This window comes from Balaenoptera physalus (genome assembly GCF_965194825.1).
Source record: "Balaenoptera physalus genome assembly, chromosome: 1".
NCBI lineage: Eukaryota > Metazoa > Chordata > Mammalia > Artiodactyla > Balaenopteridae > Balaenoptera > Balaenoptera physalus.
Window position 1 is genome coordinate 32,615,060 of NC_138882.1, and position 16,135 is coordinate 32,631,194.

General features: G+C 47.0%; 1 protein-coding gene across 2 annotated transcripts in view; it reads right to left on the reverse strand.

Annotated features, from left to right (window-relative positions):
• Positions 1-4,348: 4,348 nt before the first annotated feature.
• Positions 4,349-16,135, reverse strand: part of IL19 (interleukin 19) — a 31,396-nt gene continuing 19,609 nt past the window's right edge. Inside the window, exons 2-6 of one of the 2 annotated variants that reach the window (XM_082471143.1) lie at positions 13,483-13,629; positions 13,264-13,329; positions 10,745-10,897; positions 9,757-9,831; positions 4,349-7,433 (exon numbers count right to left, since the gene is read on the reverse strand). In XM_082471143.1, the coding sequence (XP_082327269.1) occupies positions 7,323-7,433; positions 9,757-9,831; positions 10,745-10,897; positions 13,264-13,329; positions 13,483-13,626 (549 nt within the window). In that variant the 5' untranslated portion in view covers positions 13,627-13,629 and the 3' untranslated portion in view covers positions 4,349-7,322. Of the gene's footprint in view, positions 7,434-9,756; positions 9,832-10,744; positions 10,898-13,263; positions 13,330-13,482; positions 14,197-16,135 lie in introns of those variants that run through there. The other variant, XM_082471144.1, reaches the window with a different exon arrangement.

The window sequence follows — 16,135 nt, forward strand, 5'->3', positions numbered from 1 at the left end:
AATTCAAGGCACTTTTTCATGTGCTGGTTCCCTGAAGAGAGACTGAGCTCTCTGATTGCCAACAACTCTCATACAAGACACCACTTCTAGCCACCCGGGCATAATCCCACCACCCCAGGTGTGACCACAGAGGGATGTCGTCTGCACCCTGCCTCAGGGGTACCTCATGTAGAGTACACCTGCTCTTCTTGGGCTAGGTGTGGGGGATGCTTTAGAGGTGTCGAGGAGGTGAGGAAGAGGAGGTAAAGTTGGTACTTCTTGAGTTCTTTCTCCCCACCCACAGGGCCGCAGGACCACATGGCTCCCAAGAGAGCTGGGGTCCAGGTTAGCATGATAGCCAGAGGGCTGGTAGCCCAGGAGTGGAATGGGAGGCACTAATGCTTCAGGCTTCAGGACATTGAGTTAAGGACCTTAAAACAACAATTGGGCAAAATCGAAACCCAAGCCAGGGAGGCCAGACAGAGGGGAAAACTGAATCTTTGCTATGGGCTAGAGACGGGGACATTAGCAAGGAATGTCCTGGAGGATAAGAGGAAGCCAGAGAGATTCCTAAAGCCAAAAGGCAAAGCCGTAGGCTTCCTCCAAGAGGCCAAGAGTGAGCTGCCTAGAGGACAGCTGGGGTTGCCTTTGTGGCATGCATGCATTCATTCATTCAAGGAATATTTATTTACTGAGTGCAGCCATTCACAAAGTAGCTGTCCTGAGGAGCTCAGTCTGGAGAGAGGAGATGGACGCCAAGATGTCTCTGACTTGTCAAAAACTGGAAAATCACTCTGGGTCCCAGGAACACAAATGAGGATGGGGGTGGAGGTGAATAGGAAGGAGCAGGAGGAAGGTGGTTTCTGCCCTGGCGGTGGGACTATGGTTCTTGGGCAGTTAAGTCTAGGCTGGGGTAGAGCTAGGACAGCAGCAGAACGTGGCCACAGGCTCTTCTGTTGTCCGTTTATGGCGCTTACCGCATGCCAGGCCCTAAGTACTTCGTGAAATATTAACTCACTTGATCTTCAGGCAACCCTTAAGGTAGGGATGATTTTTCCTTTCATTTTCCAAAATAAGGAAACTGAGGCATAGAGTCTTCTTAGAGCGTCTAGAAAGTGATCAGAGAGAGACATCCAGACCAAAGGCGTGCTGAGTCAAACTTATCTCCTGGTATGAAAGCTGGATTTTGAACCCTCTCCCGGTCCTGGTGCCTGGATCAAGCCTGTGCCTGCACAGAAAATGTCTCTTTCACAACATTCAATCTCCACTGACGGTGGTTCCATGGTAGAGGCCTGAGACTGGGCTAATTGAATATCTTTCTATAACAGAACTACAAGTATATACTATCTCTATAATTCATAATAACTTTTTAAGAATACATCCTCCCCGAAACTCCTTGACCAAACATGATTTGCTGACCCCTGAGTCTACCTCCAGGAATGATCAGTTGGCTTCTGCCACTGAGCAGAGGCATTTGTTCACAGCTGCAGGGGACATCAAGTGATTTGGACGCAACAGGGATTGTGCTAGGCGTGAACAAAGCAAGGTTTAGATAGAGTCAAGGGAAGAGTTTCACACTGGCCTGAGTCTGTGACAGAGGAAGGGTACGGGCAGAAGAGCCTTCAGGGGGTGGGCTGAGTAACAGGAGAATCAGGAAGGCTGCCTGGAGCCTGGCTGGCCACACAGAAACTGCAAGCACCCCTGTGAGGGGGCTCAGCTGAGAGCCTCCTGGAGGTGCAGGCCCGGAAGGCAGCACAGTTTGCCTTGTCTCACTTGCTAGTTTAAAAAAACAGTAAGAGGAAGCCTTTCCGAAAACAACAGTGTTTTATGGGAAATAAGATTAGAAAAGTTGAAAATCACTAAATAGTAACAACCATCATTTTAATGAGCACCTACTTTACACCTACTACACAGCTACTGTAAATGGTATCTTGAATCCTTATAACAATCCATGAGGCAGCTATCTCCTTAATTTGTGCACATGTGGTAAGGGAGGCTCAGGTTAAGTATATTGCCCAAGATCACACAATAAATGGCAGGACCAGGATTTCACACAAACCTACCCTCTTACCCATTTGATCAAACTTCTGGGCAAGTCTGTGGTTCCAAAAGACAGGCTGCCCTGAGCCTGTGTGGCTGTCAGTGATCTGCTCTGGAAGATGGAAGGGGGATAGAATGTCCTCCAGGAGGAGCCCAGACTCGTCTGGGCCAGGAATATCCTGTGACACATTCAGAAGTCAGCCTCTGCTTCTTTGCTCTGTGTTGGTCCATAAATTTGTGTGTAACTTCACAGGCTTGTTGCCGGCAAGTCCAGGCCCCTTTTTATGCACCTGGGTTTAAAGATCTGTGTTGCTGGCATCCAGTGTAGCAACTTGGGCTCTGGGTTAGAAAACTTGGCCCAAACAAAGCAAGCTCCCCCAGCAGCAAGGGGAGGGAGCACTAAAGCCAGGAAGATCAGACCTGGATTCACTTTCTGGACCTGCCATCCCTCAGCCATGTGACCTCAGGCAAGTCCTCCCACCTCCCCGAGGCTCAGATGCCTCTGCTGGTCACATGGGGATGAGACCTACAACCTCCTCAGCTCCTCTGAGACTTAAGTGAGGTCATAAAGTACCTGCATGGTCCTGCCACAAGCTACGGATTCCCTCCCCTTGCACCTGAGCGGTGGAAGATGAGCCCTAGATTTCTCAAGGGCTCCTCCTAGGGGCTAATCAAGGGACTCAGAAGGTATGGTTTGGGAGTGAATTTTATAGTTGGTTCCTTAGCAGGTATTTATGAAGCACCACCTCTGTGAAAACAAAAACAAAAAATAACAACACCAAGAACAAAAAGCACAACTCTGTGCCAGGCCCTCTGTGGACTACACAAGAGCCAGGACACATTCTTCAAGTTTGGAAGGAGAGCAAGGACAGGTAGACGAGCAAAGTGGTGAAAGTGAAGTAAGCAGGCAGGAGATATGGGGGTGGGGCTTCTCTGTCAGTAGTGCTTCCTCCCCCTCCCTCTCGTGCTCCATCTCCTCCTCCTCTACTTTACAACCATTGATACAACATATTTCTTTCCTGAAGGTACAGCTCCTTATGCCAGTAAAGCTCCTCTTCTCTTGTCCACCATGAGTGCAAGGTGGAGTAGAACACCTGCGTTGGGTATTGTTAAAAGATAAACTGATGCATATTAAAATTCTTTTACCATTTTATTTGAGCAAAAATCTACTGGAATCTGCAGCACCAAACCAGAAGTGGTTAGGAGCTCTCTGCGATCAGAAGCCTGGAAGGACATATATAGACAAGGTGAGGAAGCAAAGAAAGGAAGCTATTTGATTGGCTACAGCTTAAAGCCTAGTTGGGTGTTTGTGATTGGTCCTTAGCATTTTGATTTCATAACCTTGAAGCGTTTACGTGCTTAGATTTTGGTTTGCTTACACAGACTCACCAGGGCATTACAGCCACCTAAGGGTAACGGTCTCCTTGTTTAATTAAACAAATCCCAGTTCCACAACTAACTGCGTGACCCTCAGTGTGCTGTTGAACCTCGCTAAACTTCAGACCTCATCATCTGTGTAATTGGGTTGTTAATAATCTTCCCCATAGAGGATTATCGTGAGGAGGAAAGGAGAAAACGAAAGTAGTTTTCACCTCGGTGCCTGGTGCATAATAAGTGCTCAACACCTGTACACTGTTGTTGACATTAAAGTTCAACCTGGAACCGGGTTGCTGGGATTGGAAGCCTGGCTCTGCTGCTTACGAGTTGTGCGACTTCAGGTGTTACTTAACTTTTGTGCCCAGGTTCTTCCTTAAGGTTTAATGATCTGTATTGTTAACATTCAAAGAGGGGGCCTTTTTCATTTTATTTCATTCTCACTTTTATAGGACTGTCATGAAAATTAAGTGAAATATATATTCATAATATATTACATTATGTATATTTCTTAGACGACTGTCTGGCATGTAGAATGCACTGTATGAATGTTTGCTGTTATTATCGTTTTAATGCATCCAGATCACGTATTCATGAAATGTGAATTTAACACTTACTAAGTGCCAGGCAGTGAAGAAACTGAACTATCCTCATGGAGCTTACATTCGAGTGGAGAAACAGATAATAATAAAATAGGATGTTGGGGAAGCAGGAAAGGGGTATAAGATGGGCTGAAGGTGGAAATGGGGGTCTTTTTTTTTAAATAAATTTATTTATTTTATTTATTTATTTTTGGCTGAGTTGGGTCTTCATTGCTGCACGTGGGCTTTCTCTAGTTGCGTTGAGCGGGGGCTACTTTTCGTTGGTGCACGGCCTTCTCACTGCCGTGGCTTCTCTTGTTGTGGAGCACCGGCTCTAGGTGCATGGGCTTCAGTAGCTGTGACACACAGGCTCAGTAGTTGTGGTTCATGGGCTCTAGAGCGCAGGCTCCGTAGTTGTGGCACATGGGCTTAGTTGCTCCGCGGCATGTCGGATCTTCCCGGACCAGGGATTGAACCCATGTCCCTTGCATTGGCAGGCGGATTCTCAACCACTGCGCCACCAGGGAAACCCCGGAAATGGGGTCTTAATGCTTAAATAGTATACCTTTTGAGTAAAGGTCTGAAGGAGATGGAGGTGCAAGCCGCGCAGGTGTCTGTGGGAAGCACACCTTGGGGAGTCACAGAAGATGAGAAATGCTCTAATGAAGCTGGTCCTGCCATCATCCAGCCAGCTCAGTACAGACATCCAGCCAAGTCTCCTTGGGAAGGTTGAGTCCTCCGCAAACAACTTTGCTTCCTCTTAATAGTCTATTAGTCACATTCGTGCATTACAGTGGAGTGTTTTTTTAATCCTACCTTAGCTTACGTGTGTATACATACACACAAACCACAAAGGCCCTAAGGTGAGGACATGACTGGTATGTTTGAGAAACACGAAGTAGGCCAGTGTGGTAGGGTGGTACTGAGCCTGGACAAAAAGTAGGGGACACAGTAAGAGGAAAGGGAGTTGGGAAGGCAGTGTGTGCAGATATGAGGGATTCTTAGGCCATCGTAATGCTCCGGCTTTTAAATGATAACACAGGGGTCAGTATCCACATTACAGACAACTAAGGGTCAAAGAAATGTAGTGACCTGCCCTGGTCAAGTCATGGCAGACTTGGAACCAGACTGTGATTCCTGACTTGGCACTCTTTACACTACACGTGCAGCCTCCCACCCTGCTGGGGCTAGCGGGGACTTCGCCTCACTTGTAGTTCACAGCAACACTTGCAGACTGGTGCTATTATCTCCATTTTACAGAAGAAGACATTGAGACTTAGAGACACTAAGTTATTCGCTCAGAGTCACATAGGATTGGAAACCAGCTCTGTCTGACTTCAGAGGTCCTGCTCTGTCCACTAAAGCACATTCTGTGAAATCTCTTTCCCAGGTAGGAATAAAGAAAAGTTGCTTCAGCCAGCCAGTTACAGTATAGATAGTGACCCAGGATAGTACATGTAAAGCACTTATTTCAGCACCTGGCACATACAGGTGCTCAATAAGTATCCGTTGTTATCGTCATTAACCATCTGAGGACTGTCCACCTGGAAATTAGTGCCCATTTTGGCCAGAACCCCTCTACCGAGAATTCCCCCTGCCTTGGGCTGCACTCATTCAGCTTTGTCACCATGACAGCTATCCCTTGGTCAGAAACACCCTCTCTCCAACCCCACATACATACCCATGCGGGATGAATTTAGGGTCAGAAAAGACATCTAGGTTGGGAGCAGCTAGAAAGGAATGACGGAGAGAAAGAGATGTAAGCAGCTTTTGGCAGGAAAAAGCTCTTTGCAGGAAAGAGCTGTCTTCTTTGTCTTGTCACCGAGCTTAACCCAGGCACCCCAGTGCTCTACTCATCTCCTCCCTAGCACACCTTTCAAATCTTTTGATCACTTTGCCTAACTTGTTGATTCTTTCCGTAGATCAAAGAAATAGAAATGAAGAATAGGGAGGGCTTCCCTGGTGGCGCAGTGGTTGAGAATCTGCCTGCCAATGCAGGGCACACGGGTTCGAGCCCTGGTCTGGGAAAATCCCACATGCTGCGGAGCAGCTAGGCCCGTGAGCCACAATTACTGAGCCTGCGCGTCTGGAGCCTGTGCTCTGCAACAAGAGAGGCCACGACAGTGAGAGGCCCGCGCACCGCGATGAAGAGTGGCCCCCGCTTGCTGCAACTAGAGAAAGCCCTCGCACAGAAGCGAAGACCCAGCACAGCCATAATTAATTAATTAATTAATTAATTTTAAAAAAAGAAATGAAGAATAGGTAATCAACAGATGACCAGATCTCTTCCCCAGCTTCCCCTTCAGTAATCTTGCGAACAAACTGTGTGAACAAGATAGCATCTAAAGAAAAATCAGGAGTCGACGAGCCTGCACACGGTAGGGGATGGCGGCGACTCTGACCCCCTAACTCAGTGATAAACTGAGATTACTTCCCTGTTTCCCTTTAAAAGCTTTCACGTCCGAGCAGAATCTTTGGAGGTGGTTTCTGGGGGATGCTGAGTCCACCTCCCCAGATTGCCAGCATTCTGATTGAAGGCACATTTCCTTTCTATCAACATTTGTGAGTATTGATTTTGTAGAGCAGTGGGACCCAATTCAATAACAGAGAGACAGAGAGAAAAGAGAGAAACACAGAGAAAGAGAGATCAGAAGTGGAGTGATAGTAAGATGGAGCCATGATCAGAAGCCCTACGTTCATCCTCTTGATCATTATGTGGAGGACAGGGAGCTGGATGGAGTCCAGTTGAAACCCTTGGCACTAACTCACATTGGGACTCTGAGTAAATTTTTGTCCCTCTCTAGGTCTCAGTTTCCCCATCTGTTTCTGTTCTTTAAGGCCCTTTTAATTCTAATAGTCACCATTCATCGTTCCTTCTCCCTGAATCAGAAGACACTTCCACTAATTGGTAAAGAACAGAGTTTATTCAAAAAATCAGTCAGTACAATATGCACTACAGGATACCACTTAGATCACATCACAGACACGGGATAGACAAGTTCACAATAAATTAGGGGAAAGCCCACCCTCTCCCTCCAGGATGGCCCGCAGGACCTTTCGACAAACATATTTCATATAAATATGACAGTAGACTGCTTGGATACTTTCAGGTGGAATCAGACAGCCTGGGCCCAGCCAGTGAGACTTGTAGCTACAGGGTAAGATGTGCTCAAACCTAGATTTTTCCCCTACAATACCTCAGCCCCAGAGAAAAGAATTCCAAATGGGCAGGAAGGTTTCCTCAAAAAGACCTAATTTGCATAAAAATGGAGCCTTCCCCATCTCCCTCCCCTTCAAAGTTGGCTGTCTCCCACTGGAAACCTCTCAGGGGCTGTTCATCCACCACACTTAGGTTTCTTGTCTTGAGGCAGCAGAAGTTCCTTGATGATTCTTGTCAATCCAGGCTAGGAAGACATCAAGCTCTCCCAGAGACTTAATGGCAGCAGACCGGACCTCCAACTGAAACCATGGAAATCATCATAAGAACTTGCCTTTCTAGACCGTGTCATAGTTTTCAAATCACTTTCCCCATGTTCTGGTCCTCATGAGGTTTGCTTTTTATTCAACCATTATATCTGCAGGGCATACAGACCCCAAATTATTTTCCTAATAGGTGGCCTAAATTGCTTTCCACAAACAAGCAGTTAAATCATGTCAGCAACTTATAAACAAAATGAAAAGGTCTTCATTCTTTGCCTTCTGCTTTTCTTTTTCCTATATTTCCCAGAAAAAAAACAACTTGCTTTTCTGGCAGTTCTGCTTACTTTCCTGTTCATATCAGTTTGCTTTAGTACTTCTGCTCTCCCAGAAAGCTGCAATCCCAGAGGTGCCCAGCAGTGGGGAGGGAGAAGGGGGTGCCTCCATTGGACAAATTAAAGCACTGAAGCCCCTGAGGATGTGTCCTACCCAATGTGACACAGCCGGTTGGTAGAAGAGCTGAACTGGAACCCAAGTCTCCTGACTTATTCCAGCTCTTCCTCAGCAGAATAGAAGGAGATGGTAAGATCCAAAAGTATGTCCTGTGGAGCCAGATGGCATGGGATCGAGCCCTACCTCCATCACTTAGTTGCAGTATAAACTTAGTTAAGTTACTTAACCTGTTTGTGCCTTGATTTCCTAACTTATCAAATGCAGGTAATGGCTCATAGCATTGTTGTGAGGAATAAGTGTGTTAATACATTTAGTGTGCTTAGAACAATACCTGGCTCATAGGAAGAACAATACGAGTTTCAGCCATTGTGATGTTATCCTATGGAGCCTCTCCACAAAGAAGCAGAGGTCTGAACAGACCCCCCAGCTCCTTGTTATTCAAAGCATTGTCATAATTTGGGAGTGTGGTTGAAACACAGACCTACCAGCCAGAACCTGCATTTTAACAGAATCTCTAAATGATACACGTAAGAAACACTGCTTCTAACTCCACCTCTACATGAGGTGTGCATTCAACATCTGCACCTACATGAGAAGCACTATTCTTCATCATCACACAGGATGCTGACGTCAGTTACTGGCCACAGTGACACCCAGCAGGTAGCATGTTTCATGTATAACAGCTTACAGTTCTCTGGAGATCTTTGCTCCCTCTGTTATCACCCCCATCTTAAACAGTATGTGCTTTCCCTCAAAACTTAACGTAGGTCTGATATGTGAGGGCATAAGAAAATGCTGGAAGGATGATAGGGAAGGGGAGCCCAGGAAACTAGCAGATGAGGTAAGACCAACACACTCTTTGCAGACACAGAATTGGGCAGACCTGCAATAAATACTGTTGAGTAATCATTAATCATTAGAGAAATGCAAATCAAAACTACAATGAGATATCATCTCACACGGGTCAGAATGGCCATCATCAAAAAATCTACAAACAATAAACGCTGGAGAGGGTGTGGAGAAAAGGGAACCCTCTTGCACTGTTGGTGGGAATGTAAATTGATACAGCCACTCTGGAGAACAGTATGGAGGTTCCTTAAAAAACTAAAAATAGAACTACCATATGACCCAGCAATCCCATTACTGGACATATTCCCTGAGAAAACCATAATTCAAAAAGAGGCATGTACCAAAATGTTCATTGCAGCTCTATTTACAATAGCCAGGACATGGAAGCAACCTAAGTGTCCATCAACAGAAGAATGGATAAAGAAGATGTGGCACATATATACAATGGAATATTACTCAGCCATAAAAAGAAACAAAATTGAGTTATTTGTAGTGAGGTGGATGGACCTAGAGTCTGTCATACAGAGTGAAATAAGTCAGAAAGAGAAAAACAAATACCGTATGCTAACACATATAGATGGAATCTAAAAAAAAAAAAAAAAAAGGTCATGAAGAACCTAGGGGCAGAATGGGAATAAAGACGCAGACCTACTAGAGAATGGACTTGAGGATATGGGGAGGGGGAAGGGTAAGCTGTGACAAAGTGAGAGAGTGGCATGGACATATATACACTACCAAATGTAAAATAGATAGCTAGTGGGAAACAGCCGCATAGCACAGGGAGATCAGCTCGGTGCTTTGTGACCACCTAGAGGGGTGGGATAGGGAGGGTGGGAGGGAGGGAGATGCAAGAGGGAAGAGATATGGGGACATATGTATATGTATAACTGATTCACTTTGTTATAAAGCAGAAACTAACACACCATTGTAAAGCAATTATACTCCAATAAAGATGTTTAATAAATACTGTTGAGTAAATGAATGAATTTGAATGGAGAGGAGGCTGCCCAATCAGGCTCCGACATCCCATTTCCATCTTCCCCATCCTCTTCCCTTGCCTTACCTGATCGTAGTTGTCGTGGATGATTCTGGTTGCATTGGTGGCCTCCTGACTGCAGTGACACAACCTCTGCTCCTGCTGTGATCAAGCGGAGACAGCACCCATCAGAAGACCTTTCCACCCTGGCTCGCTCTCACCGCCACCTCCCGCATGAGGAATAATAGTTCTCCTTCCTCCCAAGGTGAGAGTCAGGTGAGTAAACCCAGGTTGAGGCAGAAGGGGGCAGTAGGGTCTGCTTGTAGAGTCACCTTGCACTTACCCAGGGCTGGAAAGGCCTGGAGAGTAGGTTCCAAGTCTGTGTGTCACCACCCAGTACAGCGTTAGGTAGGCACTCAATGAATATGTTGGGCCAGTTAATTAAATAATTGGTTAAATGAATCTTAATGTAAGTGGGACAGGGGTCATGACCTCTTCTAACAATTTTAGAACCCAAGGCACAGAGAGGTGAAGTAACTTGCCACAAAGTTACACAGGAAATCTTTGTCAGAGATGGGGCCAGAACCCAGGTTTTCTCCTGGTCTAAGTTTTTGTTGGTTTGTGTGGGTTTGGTTTTATTTCTGAGGCTTGTTTTTAATAGATCACAATGAATGAATAGGTGATCCTTAGGAGAGGCTATACCAGGGAACCACCCAGAGGTTAATTGGTATGGAAACCCCAGAGGGCCAGAGACCAAGAAACTAGGGGTATGCCTGTGATAAGCCCGGAATCCTCAACATGCCTCTCTCACAGGCCAGCCCTGGCATCACCTAAGAGATGCTTTGACATAAGTCGGTCACCACAGGAAGATTATCCATGAGGAAACTGGGTCTGATGAGGAGGAAGCCCTGGACAAGGAGGGACCACTGGAAGAGGCTCCCAACCGTTCTTCCCACGGGCGACAGGGCAGGGAATTTCCTTTGAGTCCAGGATCCATTTCAGAACACTGACTGGGGCCAGCATGTCCTGGGCTCTCCCTGGGGCAGACGGAAAGCAGATGCTGCTGGTGACTCACACATTGTTGCAGAGTCTTCTGCATATAGAGGAAAGAGTTGGCAATGCTGCTGATTTTTCTCAAGATCTGGGGGCTCAGCTCCTGGTGGTCCTTGAATACCCTGTCCACGTAAAACGCCAGGAGGTTCTTGGTCACGCAGCACGCATCTAAGGGCTACAGACACAAATTAGGGAAAGCCCCAGAGGCCCTCTTCTCTTACGATCTTAGAGACCAAAGCAGCCTGCTTGGGTAGGGGCAAGAAGGAGTGAGAAAACTAAAAGTCATTTTTTTAAATTCATATTGGTCTCAGAGGGTCCGCTTAACCACACCAAAGCTACTTATGACAAAGGCACCAAGGAGAGATGGCGGTTCTTACCCTCCTTTTACATGGCCAGGAGATATTCACAAGGGATGGAGCCCAGTCAGAGACTAGAATTCTCTCTACAGCATCTCCAACATGTCATCCCTGACTTCTGCTTAACCGCTTCCATCAGACACCTCCCTTTTGAAAGGACCAATGTCTGAGCAGCTTTCTTGAAAAGTACTTCCTTACATTGTGCTGAAGTCTGCCTCTCTGGAACATCTCCTAGCCACCGACATGTGTTTATTCGATGGCTATTGCATGTCAGGCCTATGCTGGGCACATATTCCTTCCAGTGTAATGACACTGTGTTTATCCTGGCCACCCTGCTCAGCTCTCCTCCAGTCTGTCCTTTTTAAACTTCAGGGATCACTTGGATGGAGCTGAGATGTGCAAGAATAGAAACTGACAGCTGCAGAAATGCACACATCTGGGCAAGTCCTCCTTGGGCTGAATGCAGCTCTCCCTAAGGGAAAGCTCCTGACTTCCCCAGGCACAGTTTAAAGCAGCTGGCCAGGCAGAGTTTCCTTCTAGCAGTTTGCACCCGGCCCTGAGAGCCAGCGCAGGAGATTTATGGCTCAGTCTGAGAAGGGAAGTGGCTACAGCCAGTGGTGCATTTATCTTCATTAGCATTTAAAGCAGCAAAGCCTCCTTGGTCCGACAGGCAGATTTTCTGATGTGGAAACTCACCTTGCAACACAAAAACCCTCCTTTTCCTCTGCTCCTGCTAATTCCCTTAACCAACGGGGCAAAAAGCTGCAACCTCTGTTTTATCAAGGAGGGGGAGAGGGGGAGGGGAGAAATATGGCAAAGACCTGCATCCTCATTGACCCCTTTCCTTATGCCACATCAGCTACTTCTTGACCTTGAGAGGACAAAGAATCTGGAGACAGAGGCATGAGACTTGGGGGGGTCTATTCCTAGCTCAACCACTAACTAGTCATTCTTTCTCCCAAAATGTCAATTTGGTCACTTGAAAATGATGGTTTTGGAACAAATGGCCTTTTGGGTCCCTTCCAGCTATCATATCCTCTGAGTCTCTTATACCATTGGCTGGAATAGTATTTAGGAAGTGGCTCCATGTGTTTACCATAAATAAATCAGGCCTAATACTGCTTAGAAGAATTATCTCGTGCAGAGAAGCCCAAGGAAAAAGTAAGTCTTTGTGGATGTACCTTACACTCTGTCACATAAATGCCTGAAAGAACTGGATCTTTCTAGAATGCTTACAAAGACTGGAGGAGCTCACTTTTAAAGGCACTGCTCAGTGGCCCCTTCTGTAAAGTGAATTATCACCTCGTAAGCCAACTGTTTTGTAACACACACTCACCACCTCTCTCTGGACCAGTAGACTGATCCCCTCCCTGCTTTCGTGCCTCAAGCCGGCGGTTGTAAAGAACATCACCAGACTGTCTAAAAGACTTTGTGGTCACACAGTCTTTGGCTCAGAAACCTGCAGGGACTCCCGATGGCCGCACGGCGCAGCCAAAAAAGAAAAAAAAAGAAGGCCGAGGCTCGGCCAGTCAGTTTCCATTTTGGCCTGGCTTTCAAGGTTCTTGGTAAAACTTACTCCAACGTATTTGTCCACTTCATTCTCTTCCACTTGCCTTCATGTCCCTCACACCACGAGCCTGGTTGTCTCTTTTATTTTTTTTCCGCCGTGCCTCTCGGCTTGCAGTATCTTAGTTCCCTGACTAGGGATTGAGCCTGCGCGCTCGGCAGTGAAAGCTCAGAGTCCTAACCCCTGGACCGCCAGGGAATTCCCCCTGGTTGCCTCTATGTCCCCTGACACGTATCCATTGATTTTACATACCCATTCTCCCCAAACCCTTCCATCTCTTTTAGCCACTAACCCCAAGCCTACTCAGCTTTTAAGTCACTGCTCATTTTCTCAGCTTCCCCATGAAACCTTCCAGAGTCAGCCTAAGCCCTAGACATCCTGTCCCATTTGAGCATGTGGCACCCCAGTCACTCCCTGGGTGAACACTCTCCCATGGGGTTCAAGGTCGCTGAGACACGAGTGCGCCCTCACGCATCAGTTGACATGTGAGAAGCCGGAGCATCAGAGTTCACTGGAGGTTAGGAAAGAGAAGAACACAGGGTGAGGATTTCTCCCTCAGCCCTGCGCCACTTCACCATAAAAATGGCAATAGAGGAACGAGCAGACACAGGCCAGTACCTTAATGCTGTGCAGGGTCTCCGATGTGGACAAGATGGTGACATTTTGGAAGGTGTCCTTAGCTTGCTGTGGAGGAAAACATAAGAACAGACACAAGCAGTGAGTACTCCACATTCTCCGGAGACACAAAGGTAATGAGAAAGAACTGGCTATCCACGGTTAAGATGTAAAGTGAGGCACGCCCCCCTGCCCATACCTTCACCCCAAACCCGTACTCACAATGGCGTTTTTGATCCCTCGGAAACTCTCCTCTATCCGGCGCATGTCCATGGAAATCACACATCTCCTGAGACCTCGGGCATGCGCTGAGCACAGAAAGACCATCGCACCCAGGAGGCAGAGAGAAACACACTGTGCCTGCATGTCCTACAGGAAGGGATGAAGTCAGCTTCCCAGCCAAGAGTGGAGAGCAAGGAAAGAGACCCCAACCGAGTTCCCCTTTGGACCTCGCGGGGCAGGCCAGATGGCAGCCGAGAAAACAGGACTCAGTACCTTAGCCTGTGGACCTCGGGGCATGTGTCTCCTTCTCTGGTTTTTTTTTTAATCAATTGAATGAGCCCTTCCCTCTCCCCCCTGCCCCTGCTCCACCCCTAGAGAGGCTGATCCAGTGCTCTCTCAACTCCCAGGGAGTAAATTCGTGTGTAAATCACTCTCATGACTCAACACGGCTCACTTTTCAACAGGGTGAGAAGCATTGTTTTTAATAAATTAAACAGGAAAAACAGGGTTGGTAATATGCCCTAGGAGTTAGGCAACAGATCTGAAAAACTATAAAAGCACATTTTGTTTTTTTTGTTTGTTTGTTTTAACATCTTTATTGGAATATAATTGCTTTACAATGGTGTGTTAGTTTCTGCTTTATAACAAAGTGAATCAGCTATACATATACATATATCCCCATATCTCTTCCCTCTTGCATCTCCCTCCCTCCCACCCTCCCTATCCCACCCTTCTAGGTGGTCACAAAGCACGGAGCTGATCTCTCTGTGCTATGCGGCTGCTTCCCACTAGCTATCTATTTTACATTTGGTAGTGTATATATGTCCATGCCACTCTCTCACTTTGTCACAGCTTACCCTTCCCCCTCCCCATATCCTCAAGTCCATTCTCTAGTAGGTCTGCGTCTTTATTCCCATTCTGCCCCTAGGTTCTTCATGACCTTTTTTTTTTTTTTTTTAGATTCCATATATATGTGTTAGCATACGGTATTTGTTTTTCTCTTTCTGACTTATTTCACTCTGTATGACAGACTCTAGGTCCATCCACCTCACTACAAATAACTCAATTTTGTTTCTTTTTATGGCTGAGTAATATTCCATTGTATATATGTGCCACATCTTCTTTATCCATTCATCTGCTGATGGACACTTAGGTTGCTTCCATGTCCTGGCTATTGTAAATAGAGCTGCAAGCACATTTTGTTTTTATGTTTGCCCCCAAAATAGGCAACACCCTTTTGTTATAAACCCCTACTGTGTATCTGCTTAAAATCATTCCTTTGAAGTCAGCTGTGAAGATGTCACCTTCTGGAGAAGATGGGAAAGGGAGGTGCGGGGCATCTAATAACTAATTAGCCACAGTGAAGAGAGAGACCCACAGATGGCAAGGTGGCGGCTCCCCCCCATCACCCACTGAGCCAGCAGGCACCAGGGACAGGTTTGCAGCTCGCTAGCCTCTAGGCAGGGCCAGACCTGAGATGCCTGCTGCCTCTTCTAGTTCTTGCGCCCCTCCTGCCTTTCTCTCTGCCTCTTTGCATTGGACCGCTTTCAGTAGTGTCGTGTAACACACCTTGAGAAAAGTGCCCAAAGCATAACTGTACAGACTGTTGAGTTCTCCTTCTCTGACTTTCTCCAGCACTAGCACGTTTCACAAACAGAGCTGAGCGTTAAAGGTAAGTCAGAGGGCAACCCATGGGAATAGACCAGCCTCTGCCCAGCCTCCTCCACGTGCAGACTGAGCACTCATTCCCAGCCATGCGTGTGCTGCATAAGCGTAGTGGGTGCAGCAGTGGAAGAGAGGGAGGCAGCAAGCATAGGAAGCCAGCTGAGGGGGCTGTGGACGCCCTCACTCCTAACTATAGTTACAGCTGCTCTAGGCACGCACGTGTGAGAGCATGAGCCACACCTGTCCCCGCTCCCCTCCCCCCACCCCGATCATCCTCGGGAGTCCCAGGCTCTTCTCCAGAAAGCTGAGGAACAGCAAATCCTGCTTAGAAAACCATTTTTCCTTCTCTCTGCTTAACTCAGCATCATTCCCAGTGAGGGACAGGTGTAGGTTGAGACCTCACTGTAGAGCAGGCATTATGTTAAAGAGCATGATTTCTCTTTTTCTAACCTCTTTCTGGAAAAACAGGAAAATAGACCCCATTGACAGGGGAGACTATAGAGTCCCCCAGAGCTCTATCCCCTCGAAAGGCAAATAGGGTGCTTCTAGAGAGCCAAGTGACTAAAAGGGGGCACAGTTTTTCTTCTGACAACTCTCAGAAGCAGTGGGGCATTGCCGGTTCATCCCCCTCTGGGAGCCTCAGAGGAGAAAGGTGTGGAGGAAAAAGATGTCCCCCTTAGCTTGGTGAGGCGATTCCAGACATCTCGGCTGATTCAGGTAACAATAGTAGCTAACGTTTATCATACATGCCACGTGCCTGGGGCTCCATGCCAAGTATTTTCCACAATTATCTTATTTAATGCTCACAACCACCCTATGAGGTAGGTTCTGTTTCTATCCCCATTTTACCAAAGAGGGAACTGACACTTAGCAAGGTGGAGAAACCTGCCCAAGGGATATGACCAGCGAGTGGCGGAACCAGGATGTGAAGGCAAGTGGCCCGTTCTCCTTACCACTGCACCACCCCACCTACAGCTCTGTTCCTCCT